Consider the following 26,889-nt stretch of genomic DNA (forward strand, 5'->3'; position numbering starts at 1 on the left):
GCAAAGGAACAAAGAAGAAATGAAGAAAAATCAGATACTGTGACAATATTTGAATGAACTGAAGATTAAGAAGTAAAAGGAAGCAATATAAAGTTGCTTTACTTGATCAAGGTTAAAACAAGATATGTTGCTACTTCTGGCAACCATTTATGAACTTTTTTGCTGATACTAGTATTGAAAAGATGATGCTTTATGGATTTGTCTATAGATAAGGGATGGGATAGGAGATGAAGAGATAAACTTGGAGTGAAGAGTCACTACATTTGTTTATACTTGTGATGAAGGTTAGAAGTCCCTTCTTTATTTCTTTTCCCTTTATTACATTCTTATTTTTTTCTTTTCTCTTTCTTTTCTCTTTCTCTCTTTCTTTCATTTCTTTTTTTCCCTTTGTCTTTGCACCTTTTATTCTTTCTTTCTCTTCTCTTTCTTTACATTTAGTTTGTATAAGATTTTACTATTATAATCAAAATTCTTAATACAATTGTACTAAAAGAGATGGAGATGGAGATCCACACACACACACATGCACACACACACATTAATGGCAGCCAGCTTGGAAGAGTATGTCACTGCAAACTGGAAATCTGTGCAAGAGTGGCAGGTTCTGGAAGAATGTACAATAGTTTCAAAGAGTTGTTTTTAGGACCCATGGCAAAACACCTCTTCTAGAAAGACAATTAGATCAGATATGTGAAAAATAGGAATTCCAGCAAATTCAGTTTCAGGACAAACTTGCTTTTAAAAGCAAGCATTTTGATACTTTTGGTGGAGCTAAGTTTCTTTCTAGAATTCTTTATATTTAGAGCCAGTCCAAGAGATTTTGTTGCCTAAGGTGAAAGATAAGGTGCTTTCCCTTGTTCACCTTCCATATAACAATACTAATTAGACAAAACCCTAGGAGTGACATAATGCACATTGTAAACATGCATTATGATAGGCTTTGCCCTCTTCACATTCTTGCTTCTCTAACCATGTCAGTGAAATTATGTTTTGCAATGTGCAGGAACTGTGTTCTACCTTGAAATTGCTAGTATCTGTGAGCAAATGCAGGAAGAGAACGGTATTTATAAACCTAATAAGAGATCATCGAAACATTGTCTACCTTTTTTTTCTATTAAGCCTGAAAGGGGATGGTGTTAATGTCTGCTGAAATTTGCTAATATCCTTGGAAGGTAAAATATAAGTAATCAGTGGGAAAATATAAGGCATCACGTTATAGAGTTCTGAATTAAGTACTGATTGGAGGGTATGGAATATGAATATGTTATTCATTAGGAATAAATAATAAAGCCATTTGGAGGCTTAGAAAAGGGAGAAGAAAAACATGGAAATTATTGGCAGTTTTAGAAACGTGAGGGGCAGATAAAGGAAGATAGACTAGATTGAGAATTCAAGGGAAATCTGTGGAATGCGGGTTTAACTTTGGAAGAATAAAGGAAAGTTGCTGAAGCTATGACTCACTCTGAAATATTACTGATTGCTGGAGGAATTCCTGTTTGCTTCTGATGTGCAATAGAATTATTATTGCAAAGTCTCCAATGGTCGCTCATTCCAAGGTAACTGAGGCTGCAATCTTATACACAGTGAAAGAAAGTGCCACTGAACATAATCAATGACTTCCAACTTCTTTTTAAAAAAGGAATCTGATTGTGCCTGTGACAGTCTCCCCGACATTTCTTACAATTTAGAAAATTGGGACGCACCTACCAATATAATAGATGCAATCCATTATAGATTATGCAGTATTTACCTTCGCACAGGTTGAATGAACATAGAAAAAGCAGTCATCCCCAACTTCTGTCATTTCACCTCTTGTGCTTCTACTCCACTGCCTTTAGAAAGATCTCAGCATAAATGTTGGAATTATCAACATCTATGGGAAGAATATTCCCTTTTGTTCTGAGTACAGCTGAATTCAGGATCTAAGTTCTATTTCCTCTTAAAGGGAAACCTCCAGTTGATAGTTTTAATCAAAAGGCTTCTTATACTAATTGTAAAACAGACGGTACCTTCTCCAGGTTTATTGAAGAGCTCACAAATTGAAAGTGGTTGCTAGACAGTGCACAAATTCAAACTTCCAGAATTTCTTTCATTGTTACCTTAGTTCTTATGACATCATCACAAAGGACATCATACGACCCCTCAAACTGGGAGTGCTCACTTATTTTCATTGCTCCTATGTGCTGGAAAACAGGAAGAAGACAACAATTTTCCTATGGTCTACTCATCTGATTGTTCTAACATAACATAAATGTATGAAAGGAATAGAACTCAATTAAGAGAATTTCTGAAACTCGTAATTAATGCACAGAGCTAAGAATGAGACACGATAAAGATCCTCACTCTTCATATACCAGTAACTGCCTGCTTGCCAGAATTTTAATTATTTTAATTATTTGGTTCCTAAGCTTATCTACCATCATATCTACTCCTGACAGACATATGTACTACAGATCCTGCTATTAATGGCATGTGTAGCACTAAGTCTTTGAATAACTACTAATATTGCCAGAGAGTGTTGGGCTATGGGACGGATCCTTGATTGCATGGAAGTAAGTATAGTTCTTTGCTTACTTTTTTTTCTTTTTCTTTTTTGGCATTGTTTAAAAGCAAGGCCTGAAAAGCCCATTGTCTGAGGAGATTTGGGTTGAGAAAAATAATCTCTTAGAGAGAAAGGCACAAAATATAGGAAAAATATCCTAAGAACGGCCAATCAAAAAGGTTAGCCTTGATTTTTCCACTCTTGTGGGAGGAGGGGGACTCACTGAACAGTGGCAAAAACATTTACAATAGTTATGGGATCCCCTAAAGCAGATTCACTCTAATGACTCATGCACTGCAACATACTAGATGTTCATAAAGGAAATCATGAAGATGCCACATGAGAGTAAACCAGTTGGTATTGTTTTATTATAAAATGCATTAGTATTTGCAGCTTGCATCAGTTCTACATATGTTTAATAACATAGAGTTTATTTATTTAAATATCCATACATTCAATTATATCCCAAAAGAGTCAATCAGCTCTCAATGGGTAACAATCAAGAATTAACAATAACTTTACATAACATAGGGAAAATATTATTTACAGTACGTGAGACATGAATAGAGCAATAGAGAAGTACACTATTTTTGCTGAATAGGTAATCCCATCACAATATTTATGTTATTAACTTGTGAATTCACATTTCTTTAGAAACTTTATATTTAGAGTTCAAAAACTGGCCATTATTTTTCCAAAGAAGGGAAAACATTTGAAGAGTATATTAAAAAGATTACTTTTCAAGGAATCTGAAGATAACCACTAAAGTAGGAACTGCTGATCTAGCTATTGTATAGCAGCTACGCTGGAGATAAAATGTTCGGAATGATAAAAATTTAAGCCTGTAAAATAATGTAAGTATCTCTCTGATGTATGCGAATGGTAAGAAATAATTATTAATAATTATTTAGTTAATTATAATTATTTGTATTATTTCAAAGCAGTTTGGGAAGCACGGTATTGATGTAGACAGAAACTTCACAAGGAATGGTCATGAACCAGCAGCTTGACACTTAAGACTGCTTTTATATTTTGCAAAAGATGCTTCTGTATGAATGGCTTGTCAGATAATACCCTAACTCTATGGAACTCCTTGAAGATTTGGATGCCCCCAACCCAGTTAGCCTTTCGTAAAGCATTGAAAACCTGGCTGCTTCCCCAGGCGTTTGGGTCAGATGGGTGGATGAGCTCAGTGTGCTTTTTTTCTATGAGTGGGGCTACTGTTTATCCTTGGACACCCAAGGTTGTATGTTGTGGGTTTTTCTGTGTTTTTAATCAGTGTTTTAAGCCACCCAGAGTCACTTGTCTAAAGAAATAAAATAAATAAAACACAGACATTAAGTACCACAAAGCAGGGTTTCCAAATCAATATTACACATTTCTGGTGACAGAAGGAACGAGCGCAGAAATTCGTTCCTGGACTACAGTTCAACTCGTAGGCACACCAGCTTTGGGCTGCAAACATCTGAACGACCCGTGGAAGGCAGGAAAGAACTTGCTTTGTATCTTCACGCTGTCATCTAGCGGTTATTTGGGTTTTTTTATATAGTCCTATGCAAGTTGCCACCCTAAATTTCATTGTATCAAACAATGATACAATATCAAACGCAACCACGTGAATTCTAAAAACAAGGTATATTCTTCACGAACAAACGACTGTAGAGTTATTGGCGGCTCCCAAATATTTAAAGCAGTTGGAGAATGATTCCGTGTGGCACAATATCTTGATCTGAGAACCAAAGTATTAAGAGCTAACGTCGTTCTGTTTTCAATAAACAAAAACAATAAAAATTGTTAGTTTTATTGCAAGGTTTCTGATTTTTTAAGAAAGTTTCCCCCCCTCTTTTTATCAAATGTTATTAATCTTCGATTGCGCGAAATGCATTCTTCATGAATTCTTGATAGGAATCCTTTTTTGGGGAAAAAAAATCTGTGAAATGTTTGAGGGTTAAACCACTAAGACATGGGTCAGCTCTTAACGCTAACTCAACTTCTGAAATACTTAAAGCTGTAACAAAGACGTGATTATATGGTGTGAGCGTATTACGTAGCCTTTCCCCCTTTCTGATTAACACCCTAGTCCTGGCTGGGAGTTGTAGTTTAATACCTCTGGTTGGCAACTGGTTGGTAATGGCTGCTCGAGGAACAATGGGTGAAAGCCGCGATCAAAAGAAATCGTCTCTTCTAATTCAGCAAGTAAGTCACTCCGAAGCGTGCCGAGCCTCCCTCTGCCCGGCCCTGGACTACATTTCCCAGAAATCCGTTCAGTGAGACTTACCCCGCCGCGTCTGTTGCCGCTTGGGGAGGCGGCCTCCGGGCTAGGCAGCGGCTTGCAGCAGTTGAGCGGGGAAGTTGGAGCCTCCCCGCTTGCGGGGCGCGACGGGACGCGTTCCCGGGGCCATGAGCCGGCTGGGCTCGGTGCAACAGAAGGTGCCCTGCCTCTTCGTGACTCAAGTGAAGGAGGAGCCCTCAGCCAAGCGGGAGCGCCAGGTACTGGGGTCGGAGTGGACCGCCGGCTGAAGGGGAGCCATGGGCCTGTCAGAAAGCGCAGGGAACCCGCAGGCAGAGAATCGGATATTAACTTTTCCGGATCAGTCGCGGGTCTTCGTAGAGCTTGGCTGCGCGAAAAATAGCCTACAGCATCTTCTGGGCAAGAGGATTATTCGCGGCGCTTTCTCTCGCCCGCTTTTGCGTCACACCCACGTGAAACGACCCGTGGGAGAGAACGATTTTGCTTAAGAGGCAGAGTCGCTTCACCTTTTCCAAAGCCTCTGCCACGCTTGCTTCACGGGGGTGTCAAACACATGCCTCGTACACAGGATGGCATCCCTGTGAATTACTTAGGTATTTTATGAGCTTTTTTAGGTGCAAATACTTTCCAAATGTGTGAAATAGCCTTCACAGTTCAAAAGGAATCTGGCAAATTGGAACTCACCTTCTCAGATTTCTACCTCTTTGTGGGACTAGATTTTTAGAGAGAATAATCTATCCTGGGGTTACTCTTTAGCTGGCAGAATATTGCTCTTCCAAACATTTCTGCTGAGACAGAAATTGCAGCTATCATTGATCACCTTAATACACTTTACTGCTTAAAAGCTATTTGGACAAGTAGACTTTTCAGAAGACTTAAACAACTTTATCCTATCACGTTATTACAACAAACATAACTGCTCCCCCCCCACTTTTTATTTTTGTTATTTTTTGCTAGTTATCCTTCTAATTTCAAACTGAGACTCAGCTATTTTATTCATTTACTAGATCCTATATATATATATACATATACACACATACATACAAACACACACACACACACACACACACACCCCTCTTTGATAGAAATTTTTAAAGTGTTAAAGAAAGATACATTTTCCAAAGAGTTTATAATGATCATTTTCTTTTCAGCCTTTTAAAGTGTTGGCCACCAACTCAATTAATCAGAAGGCTTTAGCTGCAGATATATACAGTGCAATCCCAACAGAAAAGGTGGATGGAACTTGTTGTTATATAACTACATACAAAGGTAATATAGAAGAACTAAATTAAAAATATTATTGTACTAAGGATTATGTATGTGAGCAGGTACCATGCACATCTTTGTAAATAAATAAACAATTCAAAATATTAGGATTTTTCTCTTTCCATGTACTGAAAAATGCCAGACAAGTACATCCTGCTGCTCCGCATGGCTCAGTTTCCTAGTAACACTTCAGTTTGAATAATGTAATAGATCTGTCAGCCTAGAGTCATGCTATTTAAGCCACAGCACTTTGGCTATGAAGGTCCTGAGTGTTAATGTTAGACGGGTACCTTGTCCCAAGAAATTCCAAATATAGCCATATCTGAGAGCTTAATCTTGCCAATATTTTCCTTTAAGGCCATTATACTCAAACAGCATATCTTACACCATATTGTTGCTGAACAGCAGTTTGAATGACAGAAACATACTACTTCTGCAGAATTGGTTATGTTAGAGTATGACAAGTAGTCATACACAAGGACAGAAATATCCAAGCATGTGTAGGTTATCCACCTTTTTATATATTAACTCTAGGTTTTCTAATATGCATGTTCACTTCTGTGTAAAATTTCATTTAGTGACAATCTGCAGTACTGTTCTGATTGAGATCTATTATACTGATTTTGAGAACAGAAGTTAATACTGTGGAACCACATTCCATAGTTACATATGCCACCGTAATATAAACAATATTTGCCCTTAAATGATCCTTATTGTATATAATAACAAAGATCATAATGCAGCTAAGCACCAGAAAGGCATATTTATGCAAAGGCTAAGTCTAATCTGTAGCATTATTGTGATGAAATCAGTTTTTCACTCTTAGTTTAATAAGCAGGGTTTACAAACAAGTGTTTACTTTCAGTAGGATTATGTTGTAAAATATATAATCCTACTTAGGGAAATTGTTACCTTGAAGTAGTGGAAGGGTTCAGTAGCTCCAGTGACCTTAAGAAGGATATCTGTGGAAATGTCAAACTTCCATGATAGATCTGGAAGTAATGATGTAACCAGATCAAAACTGCAAAAAAAAAAATTGTTAATATGTTGTATTAATATGCTGTATTGTAAGCAAAGTTCCTCACTTTATAATCAAAATTTGAAATATGTATAGCATGGAATAAGGAAACTTTGAAAATATCAAAGCAAAAATAAAGTGTACTAAATTAGATGTCTCAGAAATTACTAAATGTCTTTGGAATAAGTGAACTTAAAAAGAGTGGAACAAGTTAGCTTACCACAAATAATTATATGATATACTATTTAAATAAGGAGAGCATATGAAGGGAAGGAATAGCTTGGAATAGAAAAGATCCAAGTATGTGCTTCTTGAATGTGCTAATTCAGTAAATGACAAAATTATATTTATTAGCGGACATTCAGTGCCACTTCCATTAAGTGAGTGTATGTACTATATCAACAACAAATGCAGTGATGGAAGTCCCTGAGGAATTCCATTGCAAATTGCAAGAGATGTTAGATGCAGCATAAAAAAATGTGGTATTATATATAGATTAATATGTGTGATTTGATTGCAAATGTTCCAAAAATGGAGGAACCTGAAAACTTGGGAAGATGTAGATTAGATGAATGCAATACTTCAGGGAGAGATAGATTAATAGTTTTGCAAAGAAAATCTTTGTTTACTGCCAGCACCTTGTTTCAAATGCTATAAAACCAAACTCTACTACTGGATATCACCAGATGCCCAACAGCAGAATCAATTAATACAATAACAAACAGATGATGGAGAACTTCAATCCAGTCAATCAAGATACATCCAATTGCAAATTATGGAACAGATTGTGAATTATTGTCAAATATATGGGTTAAATTTAAAATTAAAGAGAGTTAGTATGCCAGCACTTCATGACATGGAGAACAGCCAAAATATATTGAAGGGTCCATGTAAAGAACAGTTTTCATATGTGGAACTTGTGGGGAAAGATAAAATGCATCATGAAAACCAAAATAGAAAAATATTTTTCCAAAATTTCTAAGAGGGAAATATTGTAGTAGCTTTCAAAACAAGCTATCATTATAACCATATAGGAAAGATAGGATGAACACTTAGGGCAACATAAAGGCCATAAAATGAGTGAACACAGACTTTCAGCTTGAAACTGAAAGTATCAAGAATGTCAATAGATGAAATAATAATAAAAGGAAAATGACATGTTTTTAAGAAGACAGAGAAATCACAGGAAAGGAATACTCAAGTGTAATTATGAAAGAGTTCTTGTAGATGGAAATCAGGAAATAGGAAAATACTAGGTGCAGATGAAATACCTATTAAGCTGTCTAAACATGCTGAAAAAAAGATAACAAAATGGTCACAAATATTCTGTGTGAACAACTATAGAACAAGACTGAGGTCTAGAGATTGGAAAAGATCTTTGTATGTGTGTGTGTAAAAGAAAGAAAAAAGGGAGGGAGGGAGGGAGGAATACTGATGAAGGAAGATAGAAGAAAATGTGCAGAATATGGATCCATTAAACTAATTTCTCATGTAAGCGATGTTTTGGTCAAGATCTTACTAAGAAAAACAGTCATGCCTAGAATATAGCTAGCGTAAGGTAGATAATGTAGAAAGCAAGAGGAGTATAAGAAATGGGTTTACCTCTGTTTTTTGACTATAGCAAGACCTTTGTTTTTGTGAATCATGACCGAATATGGAATATATTAAGACCAATAGAATATGCGATCATTCTTAGGACTCTTTACACTGATCAAAAAGAGCTACTGCAAGAACTGAATTTGGAACAACAGCGGTTGAGAATAAGGGTATGCGGCAAGGTGATTCTTATTTCCATTTCTGTTTATCTTGTCACTAAATATATCATAAGAATGAGAAGACTAGAAGGTATGATAGCTGGAAGTCAAAACACTAACAATTGAAGATATGCAGTTAACACTACTTTGATAGTCAGAATTGAAGAGGGCTTAGAAGACTTGTGAAAGTAAAAATGTAGAGTGAAAAATCTGGGGCAATATTTGGTTGCTGTTATTCAGTTCAAAATTGAAATAATGCCACTTATAAAATCTAAGTATGAATTACTTTTCCATACTGTCACACCACATGTTTGTTATTTACCGGGGATTATATGCTGCTTCAACAAGACATTGGATTACTTTGTTTATGAAATAATTGAAACAAGCATCAAGCTTTCAATATCATTGTAGGTCATCCATACCTTTGGGCTCGATTGGATAGAAAACCAAACAAGCAAGCCGAGAAGAGGTTTAAGCAGTTTATGTACTCGGCAGAAAACTCAAAAGGTAGGTGATTTTTCTGATAAATATAGGTTGTACCACATAAAAGTGATAATGAAGGCATTTCATCTTGGGTTTCTCTCTGTCCTTGGAGAATTATCTAGAGAACCCCAGTTCTTGATGAGCTCTTTGTTGAAATGTTTTGATCAAGTTCTGATTATAGGCCTGTCCTGCTAAAATGAATCAGTAGTTTGAAGATCCTTTGACTAATAAGTCATTGACAGTGATGAAAATACGCTTTAAAAAGCTTTCTCTATTTAAACGGGACAGTAAAAGTAACTGCAGATCAGCAGTTTTCTTATTTGCAAAATAATAGCAATCAAAAATTGACACAAAACTAGAACTGTTATTGCCAAATTGTTGTTTGTTACTTACACTAAACTGCATACCTGTTCAAAGGCAGAAGATGGTAACTTTTTACAAAGGTGTGTTCATATTCTTGCCTACAGGATTTACATGGAACATTGAAGAAGATTTCAGGTCTGTCCCTGAATGTTGGATTCCAGCCAAAGAAATAGAGTACTACAATGGAATGCCTTTCCCTGATGAAAATGGACACATTCCAGGTGGAAAAATACTATTTAATACCAGAGATTCTGTTCTAGACATTTAAAGTCATCTATTTAGTCTTTAATCTTTAAAAAGGATTTCATTTACAGTAATTAATGAAAAATCACTCAGAGAAATTTGTTTATAGAGTAGTCTATAAATAATTTAAATGAAGTCAGTAATAATGGTGTGGTATCAAGTAAAGGACATGTAATGTTTGGATTATGATTTGTACAACATCTCTTGATTGGGAAGCACAAAGTTAATTCTGCCTACTTGATCAGAAGAAAAGGAATTGTGTGCTCTTGTTTTTACTTCTTTTCTTAGGAAAATCCTATTTCTTCCTCATCTTCAAAATATGTGGAGAAAAATATTCCTACCTTCTCTCGTTTTGAAGTTTTCTTTCATGGGCTTCCAAGTTTATTTCTCCCTCTTCAAAAATGAAAGGTTAGGTAAAAAATGTCCTTTTGTTTCCTTTATCATTTTATCAGTGAAGCTAAGACCTCTCTTCCATTTTAAAGGTAAATTATTTGGAGGAAAAAAACTAGTCATTTTTTCAGGTGAATTCAGCAGAGCATCCTATAGAAGCTGAAAGTTCTCATTTAACAGCTTCCCAGTTGGCAATGTGTAAATACAAACAGAAGAAACATCAATAATTAGACAGCCCTCTCCTGGAAAACATACATTCCCTTCCTGAGAATTGTTCACAACTCCAGAGTGAAAATTCTGAATGGACTGAGGTCTGTATTACACTAATATATAAAATATGGTTTATTGCATTCTTTCCAAATAACATAACAATGCAGCAGCCACCGTTGCTTCCACAGTTTTGTCAACAAATATACCAATTACAAAAATTGGTAGAGGCAACTTTATGGTCATTTAATAAATGACCATGCTGGCTGAGGAATTCTGAGACATGAAGTCCACACATCTATAAATTATTCAGGTTTGAGGACTGCACTAGTTCTTACAAATTTGACGTTCTGTTGAGATGCCATTTGAGAGAAAAGTGCACTTTCAAGTTAACAAATCACACTTTAGATATTTCCCAGCCAAACAGCAAATAGAATATTAATCCTTACCATGAGAATCCTTCTGGGTTTTTTTACATACATATATACATATACATATACATATACATATACATATACATATACATATACATATACATACATACATACATACATACATACATATATATATATATATCCAAGACCATACTCATATATTCAGTATTCAAAAGTTTCACATTTCAAAGGTGTTTTCACTCAAATGTACATTATAGTGGGCTGTTTGCATTTTAGTCCTTAGATTATTGATGATGGTAGTATTTCTAGATGTTATAGATTTTGTAGGTTAATCACATAGTTCCTTGACTTCTGAGCAAGTAGGAGTACTTAATCTTGAATGTATTCCAAGTGAAAAAGACATTTATCTTGTTCATGATTTTCTATTTCAAAACAGAAGAATGAGATATTAAAGCAGAATTATTTCTATGGAGTTTTTCCTTTTTGAATTGAAATAAAATTGGATCTTAATAGATCCCTACTGTCAGATTAGTGGTAATTTTTCAATCACTCATTTTCTGTATACAGTAAAACTTACCATTTATATCACTAATACTTTTACTCATATAAAACCAACCTTGACAGATTATTTGTGCTTCATAATAATCAGGTTGGGTACCAGTAGAGAAAAACAGCAAATTATATTGTTGGCATTCTTCTGCTGTTGACTATGAGTATGAACTTGCTCTCATTCTGAAGCATCATGCTGAAGAGCCTCATCTTCTAGAAATCAGTCCAGTACCTTTAACCGAGTTTACAGAGCAGACACTGGAACTTATTGGAACAAATATTAATGCAAATCCATATGGTAAGTACATCAACTCATTTTTAAAGGAATCAGAAAATACAGCAAAACCATTACACTGAAATTACAAATGTAACATTGTAGAAATGTGAAACACAGTAAACCTGTAATAAAGTTAATTAGAAAGGCAGTCCAGTGCTTCAAAGCATGAATGTAGCATTTGTCTGGAACTGTTTAAAGCAGCAGTGACTTTTCTCAGACACATGGACCTTGCAAAGGCCAGCCACATATGACAGCTTTCAAGAGTTGCAGACAGGTGCTATGTTCATGCACCAATGAATTATGAAGCAACTTTTCCAAATTATTTTCCCAATTATTCTGATACTTAGGTTAGAGGTTTATGAAAATGTTCAATTGTAGAAATAACATACATTGCTCTATGACTTTGATGAAATAAAGGATTGTAATGAACTGTTAGACAATTCAATCCAAGTGACCTCTTAGACAAGGTGTGTGAAAAACCTAGACATGTAGTCTGGTAGAAGTAAACATACTATGGAAGCAAGCATCACAATATAATGGGGCTTTGGAGAAGAAACATTTCAGATTAATGTGGAGAGTTTCTGTAATAAAATATGCTATATTTTCTGAATGTTTTAATAGGCTTAGGAAACAAGAAACATCCTATACACCTTCTTGTGCCACATGGAACATTTCAGATTAAAAATGCACCATCAATAAATCACAATGACATATTGGCTTGGCTTGATGGATGCAAAGAGGGGAAGATTGAAGGAATTGTGTGGCATTGTGCTGATGGAAATTTAATCAAGGTAATTTCATTAAGAAATTGTGATTTTTTTTTCTTTCATGTGTAAGGTTGTCAGTGCAGAAATCCTGGTGTCCTGAAGTTTATTAAAACAATGTTATTTCTGTTCTGAGGAAAAAAGAAAATAGATTTTTATCCAGTTAGCTCCTACCTAAGTAGGGTTGTGCAAAGCATTTGAAAGGTGCACTTTGCAACCCATCAAAGTGTTTAAAAAGTAATTGCATTCCTTGAGAGACTGATGTGACTTTTTCAAAGGCAGTCCTTGATTGTTCGCCCATGCTTGTGCACACATAGAAATCTCTGGCAGGAGTGCTGGGAAAGATTGTTTATAAGTAAAAGTATGAGTAGACTCTGTTTATGAGTCTCTTACCATATCTATGGATTTCATCTCCAACCTCCAAATTTACACATCTGCCAGGACTGCCGGGAAAGCAAAACTGCTGCGCATGTGGGCAAAGGGTCAGGGAATGCCCTGAGAAAAACCTTCGAATATATTTATCAGTTTTTCAAAGGATAGAGCTGCTTCAATGCTTGTATTAACATGTTTTTTGAAGTATCTCTTTCAAAAGCTTTGCATGGCCTTATTTCTTTGTTTGTTCTACACATACTTTTCTGCAAGCATTGTCATATTGAAATTTGGCTATACAACTTATGGTCTGTTAAAATTGATATTTTAACTGCTTTTCTTTCTTTTTTTTAATAGCTGCACAGACATCATCTTGGCTTGTCCTGGCCAATTGCAGATCCTTATTTGGCATCACAACCAGTTATTGTCACTTTCAGCAGGGCCAAATACAACTTTGAACCAAAAACTCTTTTTCATTATTTTTCAAAGTTGGAGGGACAAAGATTTAATAGTCTTAGAGATATAATAAGTGATCTATGACCAGGTCTCTTCAGAAGATACACTGAATCATCCATGTGTCTGCTCCTTCATTTATAATAAGCTAAGGATATTTAAAATGTTTGTTGAAGTGTAATATAAATTGTATTATGTCTACCCATGTTTGACTTTAACATGTATATACATAAACTGGAAAAACTTTAGCAGAAGAGCTATAAAGAAAAATCTTAACTTTTCAGCACTTTTGTTGTTTCAGTCCTTAAAGGTGAAGTATGCAACATTCAAGCAGTGAGAGTTAAGTATTAGTCTCATAGGTTCTTCTTTTAGTTTTATATGTAGAATTACTTCATTAAAAAAAACAACAACCTAGTAGTGTGTCCATTTTTGCTGGCACTGTAATATTTAACCCTAGTAGATTTTATGTAGTGAAGGCATAAAAAAGAAGAAAACTGTTAGAAATTATTGTAGCAACTATTTACCCTCACAGCAAGATCTTGTGGTAGTTTATATGCTGCTACAGGTACTGGGGAACATCATATTTTAATATTAATCAGTTGTGAATAGTGTAAGTAAATCATTTCTCTTTACTTAAAACACCTAGAATTAGTCTGATTTTTTGCCTCCATGTATTTTTTAGAAAGGAGCATCTGCACTAATTATGAACAGTTAAGAAAGCAACTCCTCATTCTGACATTTGTTTTAAAAAGTTTACAGTAATTAAATCCTTCATTTATGAAGGGATTTTTTCAAATATTTAATTGTCTTAAATAACTATATCATTTGTAGCACAACTCTATTTACATTAGGATCATGAACAGACATCTACTTATGAAGTGAGTTTGTTCTTCTATAGCCCCTTCGAGGCTCCCAAAATCTGTAGAGGATCTTCTAATTTTCTGGAGCAGATTTGAGGAAGCATAACTCTAGTCTCTGTCAAAAGAAACTAACATTTTATCTTATTCAAGAACACCTAACTAATGAAAAATAACCTTGAAGTTTGTAACACTTTTATTCAACATAACTTGTCTTAAACATTTTAAATTAGAAATGTATTATATTGCTTAATTCACAATTTATATATTATTCAAACATAGAAAAATAAATATAATACTAATAAATTAGCACAATTCAAAAGTTTACATTATTATAATCCCTTTAATCTCTCTTACTTTTGTCTCCAAGTTTGTGGAAGCAATAAACCAGTTAATCAGGCAGGCACTCTGTTAAGACTGAAAGAAACTGAAAGAACCTGCATTCTGTGACTTTAAAATAACTAGGAAAAAAATACCTGACTCATGAGCATGTTTTTGTTCATTTTCCATGCCAAATATTTCATTTATCTCTAAATACACAGTATTGTCAATGTTGGAAATGTTTCTTAAAATGTCACTTAGTCAATAGAAATTCTAGCTGGAATGTCTACTTGAACTCCAAATTTTTCAGACAGTGTTTTCAATTTCTCTTCTAAGATAATATTTTTTTTAACTTCTTCATTATAGTTGTATTTTAGATCTTCAATTTCTTCAAAAAAAGCTGGATCAAAGTGGTCCAATTCATTTTTAAGTTTTTTGACTTCTTCCTAATGAGAAACAGAACTTTATAGATTAATCCTAACATATTCACACATGAAAAAATAAATGTGTTCAGCATAATCCATTAATTTCATCAGATATATAACAATATCTTTAGTTTTTTGTCCTACATTCAAAAGGGGTTCTTGGTTTCTTCATGCTGTATGAGTTTAAAAGCACGTGTTTATCTTCGCATTTTAGTTCTAATCTGACATTTTGAAAAATGGTTTCTAGTGCAAAAGGACACTTTAACCAAGAATTAAATAGCTTGTATTCAATACATTCCTCACAGTAACATCAACTTCATTTTGCCTCTAATTTTTGTAAAGTTACAGTCCAATATAAGGGAAATTGATCTTGAGAAGTTTATCTTGCTTAACTTGAAAAGCAAGATAAAACTGTGACTGAATGTTGTAATATTTAGCAATGAAATCCTGTAAAACGATCCATTTCAATGTAGGAATATTTTCTAAGTCTATAGACAGTATGGATATTTTGCAAATGACCAGTGAATTGAAAAATTACAGTACTAACATGAAGTCGCTGCTGTTCCAAATCTGAAGATTTAAGCTGTGTCTTGAGGTCTGTTACTTCTGCCGCTAGTTTGTAGTTTCCAGTTTTCTCTAAGTATTCAAATGGAAGTTTATAGATATAAATACAAATGAATACACATACATTTTCATACATCCAAGAAATGTGTCATTGGATAAATATGTGTGGTATTAGCCCTTTTTATTCAAGGATATAATATCATAAAATTCTGCACTACTTAAATAGTTGATAATTCATTGCAAATAGCTACGCAAGAGACCTATTAATATAACTAGGTAGAGGATTTCAGAAACCTTATATGAACTCCCACAGTTCTTTGAAAGGTTTGATTAGTTACATTATATAACTAAGTATTCTATATATTACCAGCTGCAAGGTCATCTCCTTTCTTAAGTTTTGTTTGATTTCGAGAAGATTCCACTGAGTAAACTAGTTCTGCTTTTTCCTTTTCCAAGCGATCGTTAGTTAATCTGTAAAACCACAAAATAAGGTGCAGAAGTCCAGGTAATTCTATTTGATGTTTGAGTTCTGTTCCGCAAAGGAAACACTTTTTTGTGCCTTACCGGAGAAGCTGAATTTCTCTGATATATTCTTGCTCTGTTTTGCTACCCCCAGGAACGCTTTTGAGAACCTTAGTCTTTTCATGAAAAGAAGAGAGTTACATTTTAATATTAGGAGCTTCTCCGTATGAGAAAATTCTAAGTTAAACAATGGAAGCATCCTTAATGTAATGATTAGACTGGTTCCCCCCCCCCCCGCCCCCCATCCAATGCCTTAAAGTCCATATTGACAATGCAATTTTACCAGATGATTCTGGTAGTCTTTGCCAACTTAACACACCAAGTCAGTACAGTAATATTTTCATGTGTGCCATTTTCAGCTTCCAAAAGTAAAATAAAAACATAAGGTAAATGAGCTACAAGACATCTTTTGCAGAAGAATTGTGTTGTTTCTCTTTTTTGCCATTCCCCAGCATGTACAGTAAATTGATAAACAGAAAAGCTTTCTTTAAAAAAAGCATGCTGCTTCCTGCAGAAGAGGAGCTTGTCCTATTGTGGGATAGAGATCCTCACTTTTAATCTCATTGACAAATAGACATAGTTGTTAGAAGTGTGCAAAAGAACTCAGTGGCAATTGTCTGTCAAAGTGAAGTAAATAAGCAATTGTAAAGGGATCAGCTTTCAGATGTCCTATACGACTTTTTTTTTTTGCATGTGTGCCTGATTCCAACTCCTTATTAAACAATACTAAGAGATTAAAAGCAATATAAAATAATATAATCTATGATCATCAGGAATAATTAGAAGATAGAATTCTAAAGAGCTTTATAAAGCTTTAATTTCCTGATCAAAGAAGACATGCCCATTCTAGGAAGTTTTTCCCCCAGTAGAGAACCAGGAGTTAATGCTATCTCAGAATGGAGTAACCTGCCCTCTAAGACACGAACCAGAAAGAAAAAACACACTTACAAAGGAACAAATCAGTAAAATATAAATGCTGTATATTTTCAAATTATGCCCACAGTAAATTTTATTCAAAAAGGGACAGTTTGGTTGTAATGGATAAAGCACCAGGCTAGAAGCTAGGAGACCATGAGTTCTGGCCCTGCCTTAGGCACAAAGCCAACTGGGCTTTTCTCAGCCCTAGGAAGGAAGCAATGGCAAACCACTTCTGGAATCTTGCCAAGAAAACTGCAGGGACTTGTCCAGCCAGTCATCAGGAGTCAACACTGCCTTGAAGGCACCAAATAAATAAAAATAAATTTTTACTCACTTGTTCTTTAACGTAGTCTTCAACACATTTTTCATTTTTTTCTCCACTCTCTGTTGGCTTTCGTAGCAACTGTTTCAGATCACTAATGGTTTGATTTTTTCTGGCAATTTCAGCTTCCATTTGTTTGAGCTTATTTTCAAACATCCTGAAAGTAAAAATAAAATAAAATGATGCATTGGTTTACCAATTATATTAAATCATACATGATATACCATACATACTGAATTGTTCATACTGAATAGATGCAGTGCGGACAGAAATTCATATATCCATAATAAATAACAGAATGATTCACAGTTCAACATTCAATGATTACTCTGAGGAAGAACATTTTGTACAGATTTCTAAATCAACTTCTTAAATTTACAAATAACAAAAAGGACCTTACTACATTCCTTAGAACTATTTATTCTGAATATGCACTTAATACATGTGATTGAGATACTGTTCATTAACAATACATTTTCAAATTTTGAAACTATTCTTAGTTCTTCTTCAAGTTATATTTCTTATAACTTGAAAAATAAATTAACACTTTTTGAAATCTTGGGAGAAATGGATATATACCCTTCTACGTGACTTCTACTGGTAGTCCTCACTTAACAACAATAACTGGGATCGGAATTTCCATCGCTAAACAATGTGGTTGTAAAGCATGATGTCACATGAGCACATCACTTAGTGATGGCAATCCCAGCAGTCCCCACTGCCATTGTTAAGTGAAAATCAAAGGTCGTTAAGCCAGGACCTCATGCAACTTGTGACTTCCTGCCAGCTTCCCACAAGAAAAGTCAAGGAAGCTGGGGATTGGGTGAGTACTATAGAGTGAGGTAGGGGGGGTTGCTGTGGTGCCATGCAAGTGTGAGCAGACTGGGGAGGTGGTGCTGGGATCTTGTACTCCATAGGGGGCTCCTTGGGAGAAAAAGCGGCAGGGACAACTTGCAACCTTCCCTGCTGGCTTCCTCATTGACTTTGCTAGTGGGAAGCCAGCAGGGAATGTCACAAATGGCAATCATGTGACCATGAGACACTTAACTTTCCAAATTAAGTGTGAACCAGTTGCTAAGTGCCTGGATCACAATCATGTGACTGCAGTGCAATGGCTGGAACTTTGAGGATCGGTTGTACCACTCATTTAGTGCCATCACCACTTTGAGCAGTTGCTGAACAAGTGGTTGTTAACCAACAACTACCTATACCTTGTTATAACAATGGATTTCCAGTTCTTGGTGTCAGCGCCTTCAATTTGTGGGATTCTGCTTTCTGCTAAGCTTAACTTCTTTATTGTCTCTTCCAATTCCACAGTCAGTTTCTCATTTATTATTTCAAGATTATTCTTTGCCATTCGCAGTTTTTCTGCATTTTCTGCTTCCTATTGACATTAAAAAAAACCCCACATTAATCAAATTGAAACATAATGTTTCAAAATTAAGCTTGAAACGAACACTATGCCTGCAAGTTCCTTTCTAATCCTTGATGTGTGTGCCACATCAATCCAGATTTCTTGAAAACAATTTCCCATTAAATCTGAAACAGGGAAGTCTAGTTTAATTATTCTAATTCACTAATGCTTACTAATTAGGATCTTAAGCCATAATTTGCTTCTATATCAAGATCCGTATTGGAAAACAAGTAACAGAATTATCGTTCTGTTTTCAAAATAGGAAAGACTGATTGAGACATGCTTATTCATAATATTTGGAATAATTTCAACTTAATCTATTTATAGCAATATATTTTTTAAAAAAATAAAGGAGCTTCCTCAAAAATGCAAACCAATGTTGTCTTTCAACCGCAGGGTGATTCAAATTATATTAAAATTTTGTCATACAATATATATACAATGTTATAGACTTACCTTTTTCAGTTCCTTACGTATTCTGTCATTTTCAGCAATGATTTTTTCTGTGCCTTTAGTCTTCAGTTCATAACGTGCACTCAGTTCACCTCCAAGGTGAAGTTTTAATTTTTCCATTTCAGACTTAATATTTTACAAATAAACAAATGAAAAAGGGAATATTATATCTCAAATTGTTGATATTGCTAAAATCGAAGAAAAGCATAGTATCTATCTGTATTATGATAAAGCTCTCACCAATTTCTATAGAGCTGCATTGCACTGTAGAATATCTTGTTTTAAAAAACAGAGTTTTAATATGCATTGTATTGTCCAACTTCCAGAAGGATTAGGGCAATCCAAACCTACTGTGGAATGCTATTCCATAAAATGGGGGCAGCCACAAAAAAATATTTCTTCCTAGACTCAGCGCCCTTAATTTTGCAACAGTGGAAGACCATCAGCAATTTTTCTCATACAGTTTATTTTAGAAGGTTGATTCTGGTTGTACAAGGTGATCCTAAAGGTACTTTGGAACCAAAACAAATAGGGGTTTATAGACTGACATCAGCACTTTAAATTGCATCCAGAAATTTACTGGAAGCATACATAATTCAATGTTGGCTAGTTTGGGGGATTGTACCTATAATTTGGATTTCTTCTAATATGGTTTCAGATTAATCCTAGTTTTGACACTGAATTATGCAGTAATCAATACAATAGATAGCCAGGATCATTACCATCATTGTGAAATAGTAATTATCATAAATGTAATCACTGTATATTTTTCAGATTAAACATTAAAACAAAACAGCCTTTAAAAGAGCATACATTACCCTTAAATCCCCATTTTCTTGTTCAAGTCTGGCAACTTTTTCATTAGAGACTACTCCAGGGGCCCTTTTTAGCTCTTCATTTTCTCTTTGGACTCTCTCTACAACTTTTTTCATCAAGCCAATTGTTTTCTCTAATTCTGGAATTGTTTTCCCACTTCTTCCAGCCTACATGAAGAAATAAGTGATGAATATATACATACACATACATTCACACACTTATGTGTATGTCTGATATCTATGTGGGTATATTATATTATCTATCAATTTAGGAATGACACTTTTATTATATAAAAAAGCTCCAATAAAATATTTTCTAATTGTTTATTAATTTTCTTCTTGGCATTTGTGATATCTGCTTGCTATAGATATTTAGTTCAATATTATTTATTATTGTTTAGAATGCATGATGCTATCACTCTATAATTACATAAAAGAGATATGGGGTTATAAAAACTGTAAGCTAAAGAAAACAATTATTTTAGCAGCAGTTTTCTCTATTTTGTTCTTTGTAACATTGTAGGATATGATGTACTTGCAGCAGCAGTGCGAACAAATTATTTTGCAGTGAAACACACAGGTAAAAGTAAACCCATTTTGGCTTCACATTTTGACAAAGGAGAAAATCTACAGGGCATGACTGTTACAAGAAGTCATTTACGCCTACAATATAGTAATGATCTTATAACTGATGCTCAATTATAATCAGATTCCATTTTCTATAACTCATTTTATAGGCTTTGTAGACTCACTTATCCATACTGTAGTAATGTAAATTTGTCTGAATCTTACAGGCTTATTTCCTCTAAAAATCTGGATAGGACTAGCTACGGTACCAATTCTGCTTGTTCTGAGATGGTGATCTACTACAAAGAATCCAAGTTTTCTTTAGTTCTGGAGTGTTAGATTTATTTATGTTTATATTTATATATCAAATTTGTCACTGCCCATCTTGTTGAAACAACTAAAATTTAGCTAAATGAATACTGATGAATTTGGCTTGAATGGAATCTTGACCCTTGGTTTCTGACATGATACAATCCTGCTTATCTGCTAAGACAGAATTGTCAAAAATATATATATTTGTAAAATATAAACAAATACAATTCCCAGATACAGTAATTGATACATTATTTTTATTCTTATTTAAATTGTGTCTCAGTTTTTAGTCAATTTCATGCTCTACTGATATAGGCAAAACAAATCATGTCTCTCTACCTTGGGACAGGAAACTCTTGAATGCTGAAAAGCCAAATGTCTTCTACAGTAAATCTTAATGCAGTTAATACAAGTTCTTAGTATTTATAGGATTCACTCCTGTACCCTTTGACAAGTCCCATCATGTAATCTTACCCCTCTGATATTGCCTAATTTCCGCTCAGCTTCTCCCTTTTCTCGCTTCAGAAGCTCACACATTTCTTTTAAATCAGCTACTTGATTCTATTGAAAGAATAAAGCAATCTCATTCTACAGAAAATTTCTTCTCAAAATAAAAAGGTATAGTGAAATGGAAAATTCAAAATGCACATAAAGAAGGGAGCCACCTCTTGCAATATCGGTTCCAATACGGAGGTATCTGGATGCATGCAACAAAGGATTATATGTTCACAAGGAACTTCTTTCCAATTATGTACTAAATGCATAATTATTTATAATAATTCTAATGTCTATATTTAACTCTATTGTGATTATTTACAGTCATGATAAAGAAACAACACTATTGCACTCTATGACAATCTATTGACTTCTGAATCAGACAATTTACACTATGAAAACAGAATGTATAATACAAAATATTATTGAAGATAATAATTTATAGGGATTGTGTTCTTGCTAATCACTAGACATTTCAATATTTCAAAGCTTTTGGAAAAAGTAGGATGTGATAATAAAATCAGTTTTTAAAAAAGACCCTGCCATGACTGAGAGGAAAGGAACCAGCAGACTTCCATGGGTAAATCCAGAATCTAAACAAAAATGATACAAATATCTTGATGTGAAAATCTATTGTCTGAACAAGATTATTTTTTTTAATGGAATGCACATATGAATTGCTTCAAAACGAAGGCTATTTCTGTGTGATCTACCATCATAGTCATATCTTGTAAGAGGATTTCATTGTGAAATAATTGATTTTCAATAATACACAGCCTAAAGTACAAGACTATATATGCAAATAATTCATAATGGGAGGATCCACTGATATATCTGAGCAGGTGTTACAAATACATTTTAAAAAATATCTGAAACATACATTAAGTTTATGCAGACCATCAGATTCATAATATAAAAGTATACCTTTAATCTTGGCAAGTCTTTATTGGCTTGTTCGAGCTGGAATCGTAACTCCATATTTTCAGATGACAGTATTAGAATCTCTTTTTGAAGCTCTTGTTCTTTTTGATGTTGATCATCTGATCCTAACCCCGATGTCTTCAGAAGAAAGTTAAGTTATAATAAATGTTTAAAAGCCTAATAGTTGAAGTTTTAGAATATTTTACAAATAGCAATTGTATTAAAGAATAATTGGAACCTTAATTATATGACCCATAATTTTGATGACAGGCACCAAAGGAACAACTGCTACTGTAGAGAAAATTTGTATATAATCTCTTCATACTTATGTCCCCTTTTTACTGTGGATCAAAACATGTTCTTGCCAAGGCAGTGTTTTAAACTCAAGATATGTAAAAAAAAAAAGTAAATCCACAGTCTATTATTTATTTAAAAGCTGATATATCACACTTTAGCAAACTGAATAGTTTACAGAGACAACATAAATGCAAGAATAAATAATAAATAGCACAAGAAAAATACATTATTATTATTGTTTGTGATATTATTATTTTATCCTGTCTTTTTTATATATAACTCAAGATGGTGAACATACCTAATACTCCTGTCTCCTATTTTCCCCACAACAACAACCTTGTGAGGTGGGTTGGGCTGAGAGAGAATGACTGGCCCAAAGTCACCCAGCCAGCTTTCATACCAAAAGGAGGCCTAGAACTGAGTCTCCTGGTGTCAGCCTTACCTGGTAGACCAGACAGGAAACGTGACCAGATAAGCTAATTCTACTTTATTCTAAGTAATTATAAAGTAGAATTAGCTTATCTGGTCATGTTTCCTATCTGGTCTACCTATTATTCTAAAGCTACATTAACAGAATCTTGCAAGTTTGAAAGTACAATTCTCCTGCTTTCTCCTTTACAGCCCAAGAAACTAGGGAGGGTCCTTTCTGAGACTCTTGTTCAACCCATTATACAGCTGTGGGCTATGCTCCCTCTTACCTGACCATTCCCGAGGCAGCATCTCTTCGTCCCGTATCCCAAGGTCTTTCCCACATATCCTTATACCTAGTTTCTAAGCCAGCACCTTAACCACTCCACCAAACTGGCTTGTGTGTGTGTGTGTGTGTGTGTGTGAGAGAGAGAGAGAGAGAGAGTGTATATGTGTGTGTACATGTATGCATATATATATATACACACACACAGACACACACACACACTCAACACAAATTTGTATATAGGTAGTCCTCACTTAATGTCCATTCATTCAGCAACCTTTCAAAGTTACGAGGTGGTCACATGATATTTCAATTAATGACTGCTTTGCTTAGCAATGGAGTTACTGGTCCCAATTAGGGTCGTTAAGTGAGGACTATCTGTAATGTTGAAATGCATTATTATTATTATTATTATTATTATTATTATTATTATTATTATTATTATTATATGTGGCCTTCCTTGGAAGCAAACTGCACTTTTGAGATGCTACTACTGAGGAAATACTCTGTTCGTTAATTGCAAGGACACTTAGAATAAAGCATTCAAATATTTTAATACATAGATTGATAAGAGAGCCTTCAGATATGTGCCTCTTAATCAATTTCAATTGTGGTCATAAACCAATGGAGTTCTTTCAAAAGCACTGAGATACATTCCCATGGAATGGTCAAATCAGGAATAAGACACTTATATTTATTGCTGTTTTAAAGGCATGTTTATACAAATGTAACATTTGTATGCTACTCCCAGTACATGGTGATTTGAGGTCATATTCCCAGAACATGAGGACAATCCTATGGAATTTACTGTAATTTAATATTTTATCTGAAACCTGGAAATCAATAAATCATCTTAAAATAGGTAACCTAAGAAGACCATATATTTTAAACTGCTAGTGACATGCACTAAATTGATTTTAACATGTTACTCATGGTAATAAAATCTGTGGGTATTGTTTTCTTATTTGTCCATGGTATTCTCAGGAGTCTTAATATATATTCAGCATATAGGTTGAATAAATAAGAGGAGAATATTGTTCCTTGTTGCAATCCTTTGCCCATCTGGAACCAGTCTGTTTTGCCATGTTCTGTCTGTACTATGGCTTCCTGACCTATATTATGAGGACAATGAGATATTCTGTGACAATAAGATGTTCTGAGATTCCCATTTTTCTGAGCACATCCCACAGCTTGATATGATCGATACAATTAAAGGTGTTTCTATAATCATACTTGCATGTTCTAACAATTTCAAATTGAACTTGATCATAAAATTCATCAACTTCCTCTTCTTCCCCAATAGTGATTGGAGCATAAACTTGAACGATCATCATATTAAAGGGTTGTCCATGAAGTTTAATTGATATTATTTGACTATTGATTGCATTATAGCCAAGTGCTGCTCTTGCTATACCCTTCCTAACTAGAAAAGCAGCGCTGTTCCTTTGATTTTCATGTCCTGAGTAATAAACAGTGTGATCTTTTGACTGAAAGTGTCCAATCCCAATCCATCTCAATTCACTGATGCCTAAAATGTCAATTTGTAGTTGTTACATTTAATCTTTCACTGTGTTGAGCTTTTCTGTGTTCATGCTTATGTTCCATGTTCCTACTGTAATTCTGTCTTTGCAGCTTTGGATTTTCTTTTCCTGTATGGCAACATCAGCAACTAGATGTCCCAAAGACATTAATCTAGTCATGTCATAAACACCATTAATATCTGAAAGATCCTCAGCTCTTCCTCAGTAGCATGTATAGCAACATCAGCAACTACATGTCCCAAAAGCTTTAATCTAGCCATGAAATAAATACAATTAGTACTCCAAAAGATCCTCAGCTCTTCTTCAGTAGCATCACCACCATCTGAACTGAGGGGTCCATCATCCGGCACTATATCATCAATCATTTTATATTTTCTATCCATGTGGTTTTCTTCGTAAAAATACAGGAGTGGTTAACCACTGCCTTCTCCTGTGCAGTATGAATTGATGCCTTTGTCAGTGTCACTAAAGTGATCATCTGCTTCCAACATCTTCCTATATCACTGCTGTGAGATATACTGCCTGCTTGCTTTAGCTGGACGGCTGGAATTACCTTTATAACTTGGGTAGTAATTAAAATCATGCTGATACTCAATACAGATATTCCATTTAGATATTAAAACTAAGGTTCTGAGTCATTTTTAATTTTTAGTTAATTTTTATATTATAAAGACTTGTTTTGTACTACTTACAAAAACATAAAAACAGTTTGAAAATATAACACGCATACAATACTAAAATACTAAACATAAAACACTGATAAAATCACCAGAGCTCATAATTTCCCATAGCAATGAATTTTATCTTGAAAAAGTATGATTTTTATATATATATTTGCCTCTCAGAGAATCCATTACAATGTGGTTGAAACAAATTATATTTTAATTTCTTTTAGCTAGTGTTGAGTTTACATTTGCACTGCCAGTGAGTCAGTGCTGAATGATTATGATACAAGATATTAGCTTCAGATTACCCTTAATAATGTCATTTGAACTTTTCTCTATAAGAGACTAAAAATGCTCTCTAGTCAATCAACCCTGTCCTGAAGATATCTTTCTCTTCTTTTTATATACCTTAGAGGATTTTGTATGCTTCCTCCTCATCCCTTAGGACAAGTAACTCATGTATTAATTCGAAACCCTATAATATGCAGTATAAAAGCCCTCCTATTAACTTCATTAAAAACAACCAGTTGTAGGAAAAGAAAGATTTAAATATGTTGAAATTAAGATTCTCATCAAGTGGGACAGAAAAAGAATAGAAAAATATATAATAATGACTGCAAATTTGAACATACAAATATACGTATCTTTTATATGTATCACGTATAAATATATGCTTAACTTACTGATGGCCTTGAACAAGTGTCTCGGGTAAGCTGCTTCTCCAGTACAAGTAGTTTTTCTTGTAGGAATCTGTTTTTTAAATGCAAATCTTCTACAACAGTATCTCGAGGTACAGCATACTGTGTCCTTGATATACAAATGGAAAAATGTTATTATTAAGAACTGCACAATTTGACGTGATTTACATTTTACATAAAGAAATGGCTTATATTTTTGTAATTCTGCGATAGGGCTATGTGTAGGTTGGCTTAAGCATAAGTAAACATTAGATAAAAAGAATTTTTTTCTTTGAGTTGAACTGAACTCCTAATGACTTCACACACATTCATGCAGTTTTCTTAGCAAAAATACAAAATTTCCACTCCTCTGAATATGTTTTTCAACTGTACCTAATCCATAGTCCTGAGATTTCATAGGAGTCTCCCATCCATATATTAAAAGATCCAGCCCTACTAAATTTTTCAACATCAACCATTGTCAGGAGCATTATGTATATACCATTATATACAAAAATCATTTTAAAAATGAGGCATAATCTTCAAAATAAAGAAATTGATACAAATAAGCAATTTCCCTTTGGTGAATATTGGAAATGATAAATTTAGGTTATATCCCACCCACATCCCTTTGTTGCCCAGAAAAGCTCTGCTCAAGAAAGTAGACTTTGAATCCATATTAATAGAGTTTCAAAAATGATACATGTCATACTATCTGAAAGTAATTTAATGTAAATCACCCCACCTCCCAAAAAAGTTGGCTAGCAAGAAAAAACTATTCTGTG

The 26,889-nt window shown here is 34.3% G+C and overlaps 3 protein-coding genes across 11 annotated transcripts in view; 1 reads left to right on the forward strand and 2 right to left on the reverse strand.

Annotated features, from left to right (window-relative positions):
• Positions 1 to 4,955, reverse strand: part of ZC3H11D (zinc finger CCCH-type containing 11D) — a 36,851-nt gene extending 31,896 nt beyond the window's left edge. For all 4 annotated transcript variants that reach the window (XR_015796422.1, XM_088141872.1, XM_088141871.1 and 1 more), the window contains exons 1-2: positions 4,821 to 4,955; positions 2,100 to 2,183 (exon numbers count right to left, since the gene is read on the reverse strand). Coding sequence is in view for 3 of the 4 variants with exons in the window: in XM_088141872.1 (XP_087997998.1) it covers positions 2,100 to 2,171 (72 nt within the window). In the remaining variant the exon portion in view is untranslated. The remainder of the gene's footprint in view (positions 1 to 2,099; positions 2,184 to 4,820) is intronic.
• RLIG1 (RNA 5'-phosphate and 3'-OH ligase 1) lies at positions 4,900 to 13,738 on the forward strand. The gene is made up of 7 exons (XM_007429068.4): positions 4,900 to 5,032; positions 5,945 to 6,062; positions 9,243 to 9,338; positions 9,782 to 9,898; positions 11,562 to 11,759; positions 12,360 to 12,529; positions 13,229 to 13,738. The coding sequence occupies exons 1-7, from the start codon at positions 4,943 to 4,945 to the stop codon at positions 13,409 to 13,411; spliced, it is 972 nt and encodes a 323-aa protein (XP_007429130.2). The 5' UTR covers positions 4,900 to 4,942; the 3' UTR covers positions 13,412 to 13,738.
• A 596-nt stretch (positions 13,739 to 14,334) lies between these two features.
• CEP290 (centrosomal protein 290) overlaps positions 14,335 to 26,889 on the reverse strand; it is a 61,949-nt gene continuing 49,394 nt past the window's right edge. For all 6 annotated transcript variants that reach the window (XM_088141865.1, XM_088141864.1, XM_088141862.1 and 3 more), the window contains 11 exons: positions 26,111 to 26,234; positions 22,234 to 22,368; positions 21,289 to 21,375; positions 19,939 to 20,103; positions 19,124 to 19,246; positions 18,465 to 18,637; positions 17,266 to 17,410; positions 16,056 to 16,129; positions 15,859 to 15,962; positions 15,475 to 15,563; positions 14,335 to 14,948 (listed from right to left, as the gene is read on the reverse strand). In XM_088141865.1, the coding sequence (XP_087997991.1) occupies positions 14,760 to 14,948; positions 15,475 to 15,563; positions 15,859 to 15,962; positions 16,056 to 16,129; positions 17,266 to 17,410; positions 18,465 to 18,637; positions 19,124 to 19,246; positions 19,939 to 20,103; positions 21,289 to 21,375; positions 22,234 to 22,368; positions 26,111 to 26,234 (1,408 nt within the window). In that variant the 3' untranslated portion in view covers positions 14,335 to 14,759. The remainder of the gene's footprint in view (positions 14,949 to 15,474; positions 15,564 to 15,858; positions 15,963 to 16,055; positions 16,130 to 17,265; positions 17,411 to 18,464; positions 18,638 to 19,123; positions 19,247 to 19,938; positions 20,104 to 21,288; positions 21,376 to 22,233; positions 22,369 to 26,110; positions 26,235 to 26,889) is intronic.

Source organism: Python bivittatus, unplaced genomic scaffold (genome assembly GCF_059951505.1).
Source record: "Python bivittatus isolate LINGU-HERP-01145 unplaced genomic scaffold, Pbiv_v1 ctg000330_np1212, whole genome shotgun sequence".
Classification (NCBI taxonomy): Eukaryota; Metazoa; Chordata; class Lepidosauria; order Squamata; family Pythonidae; genus Python; species Python bivittatus.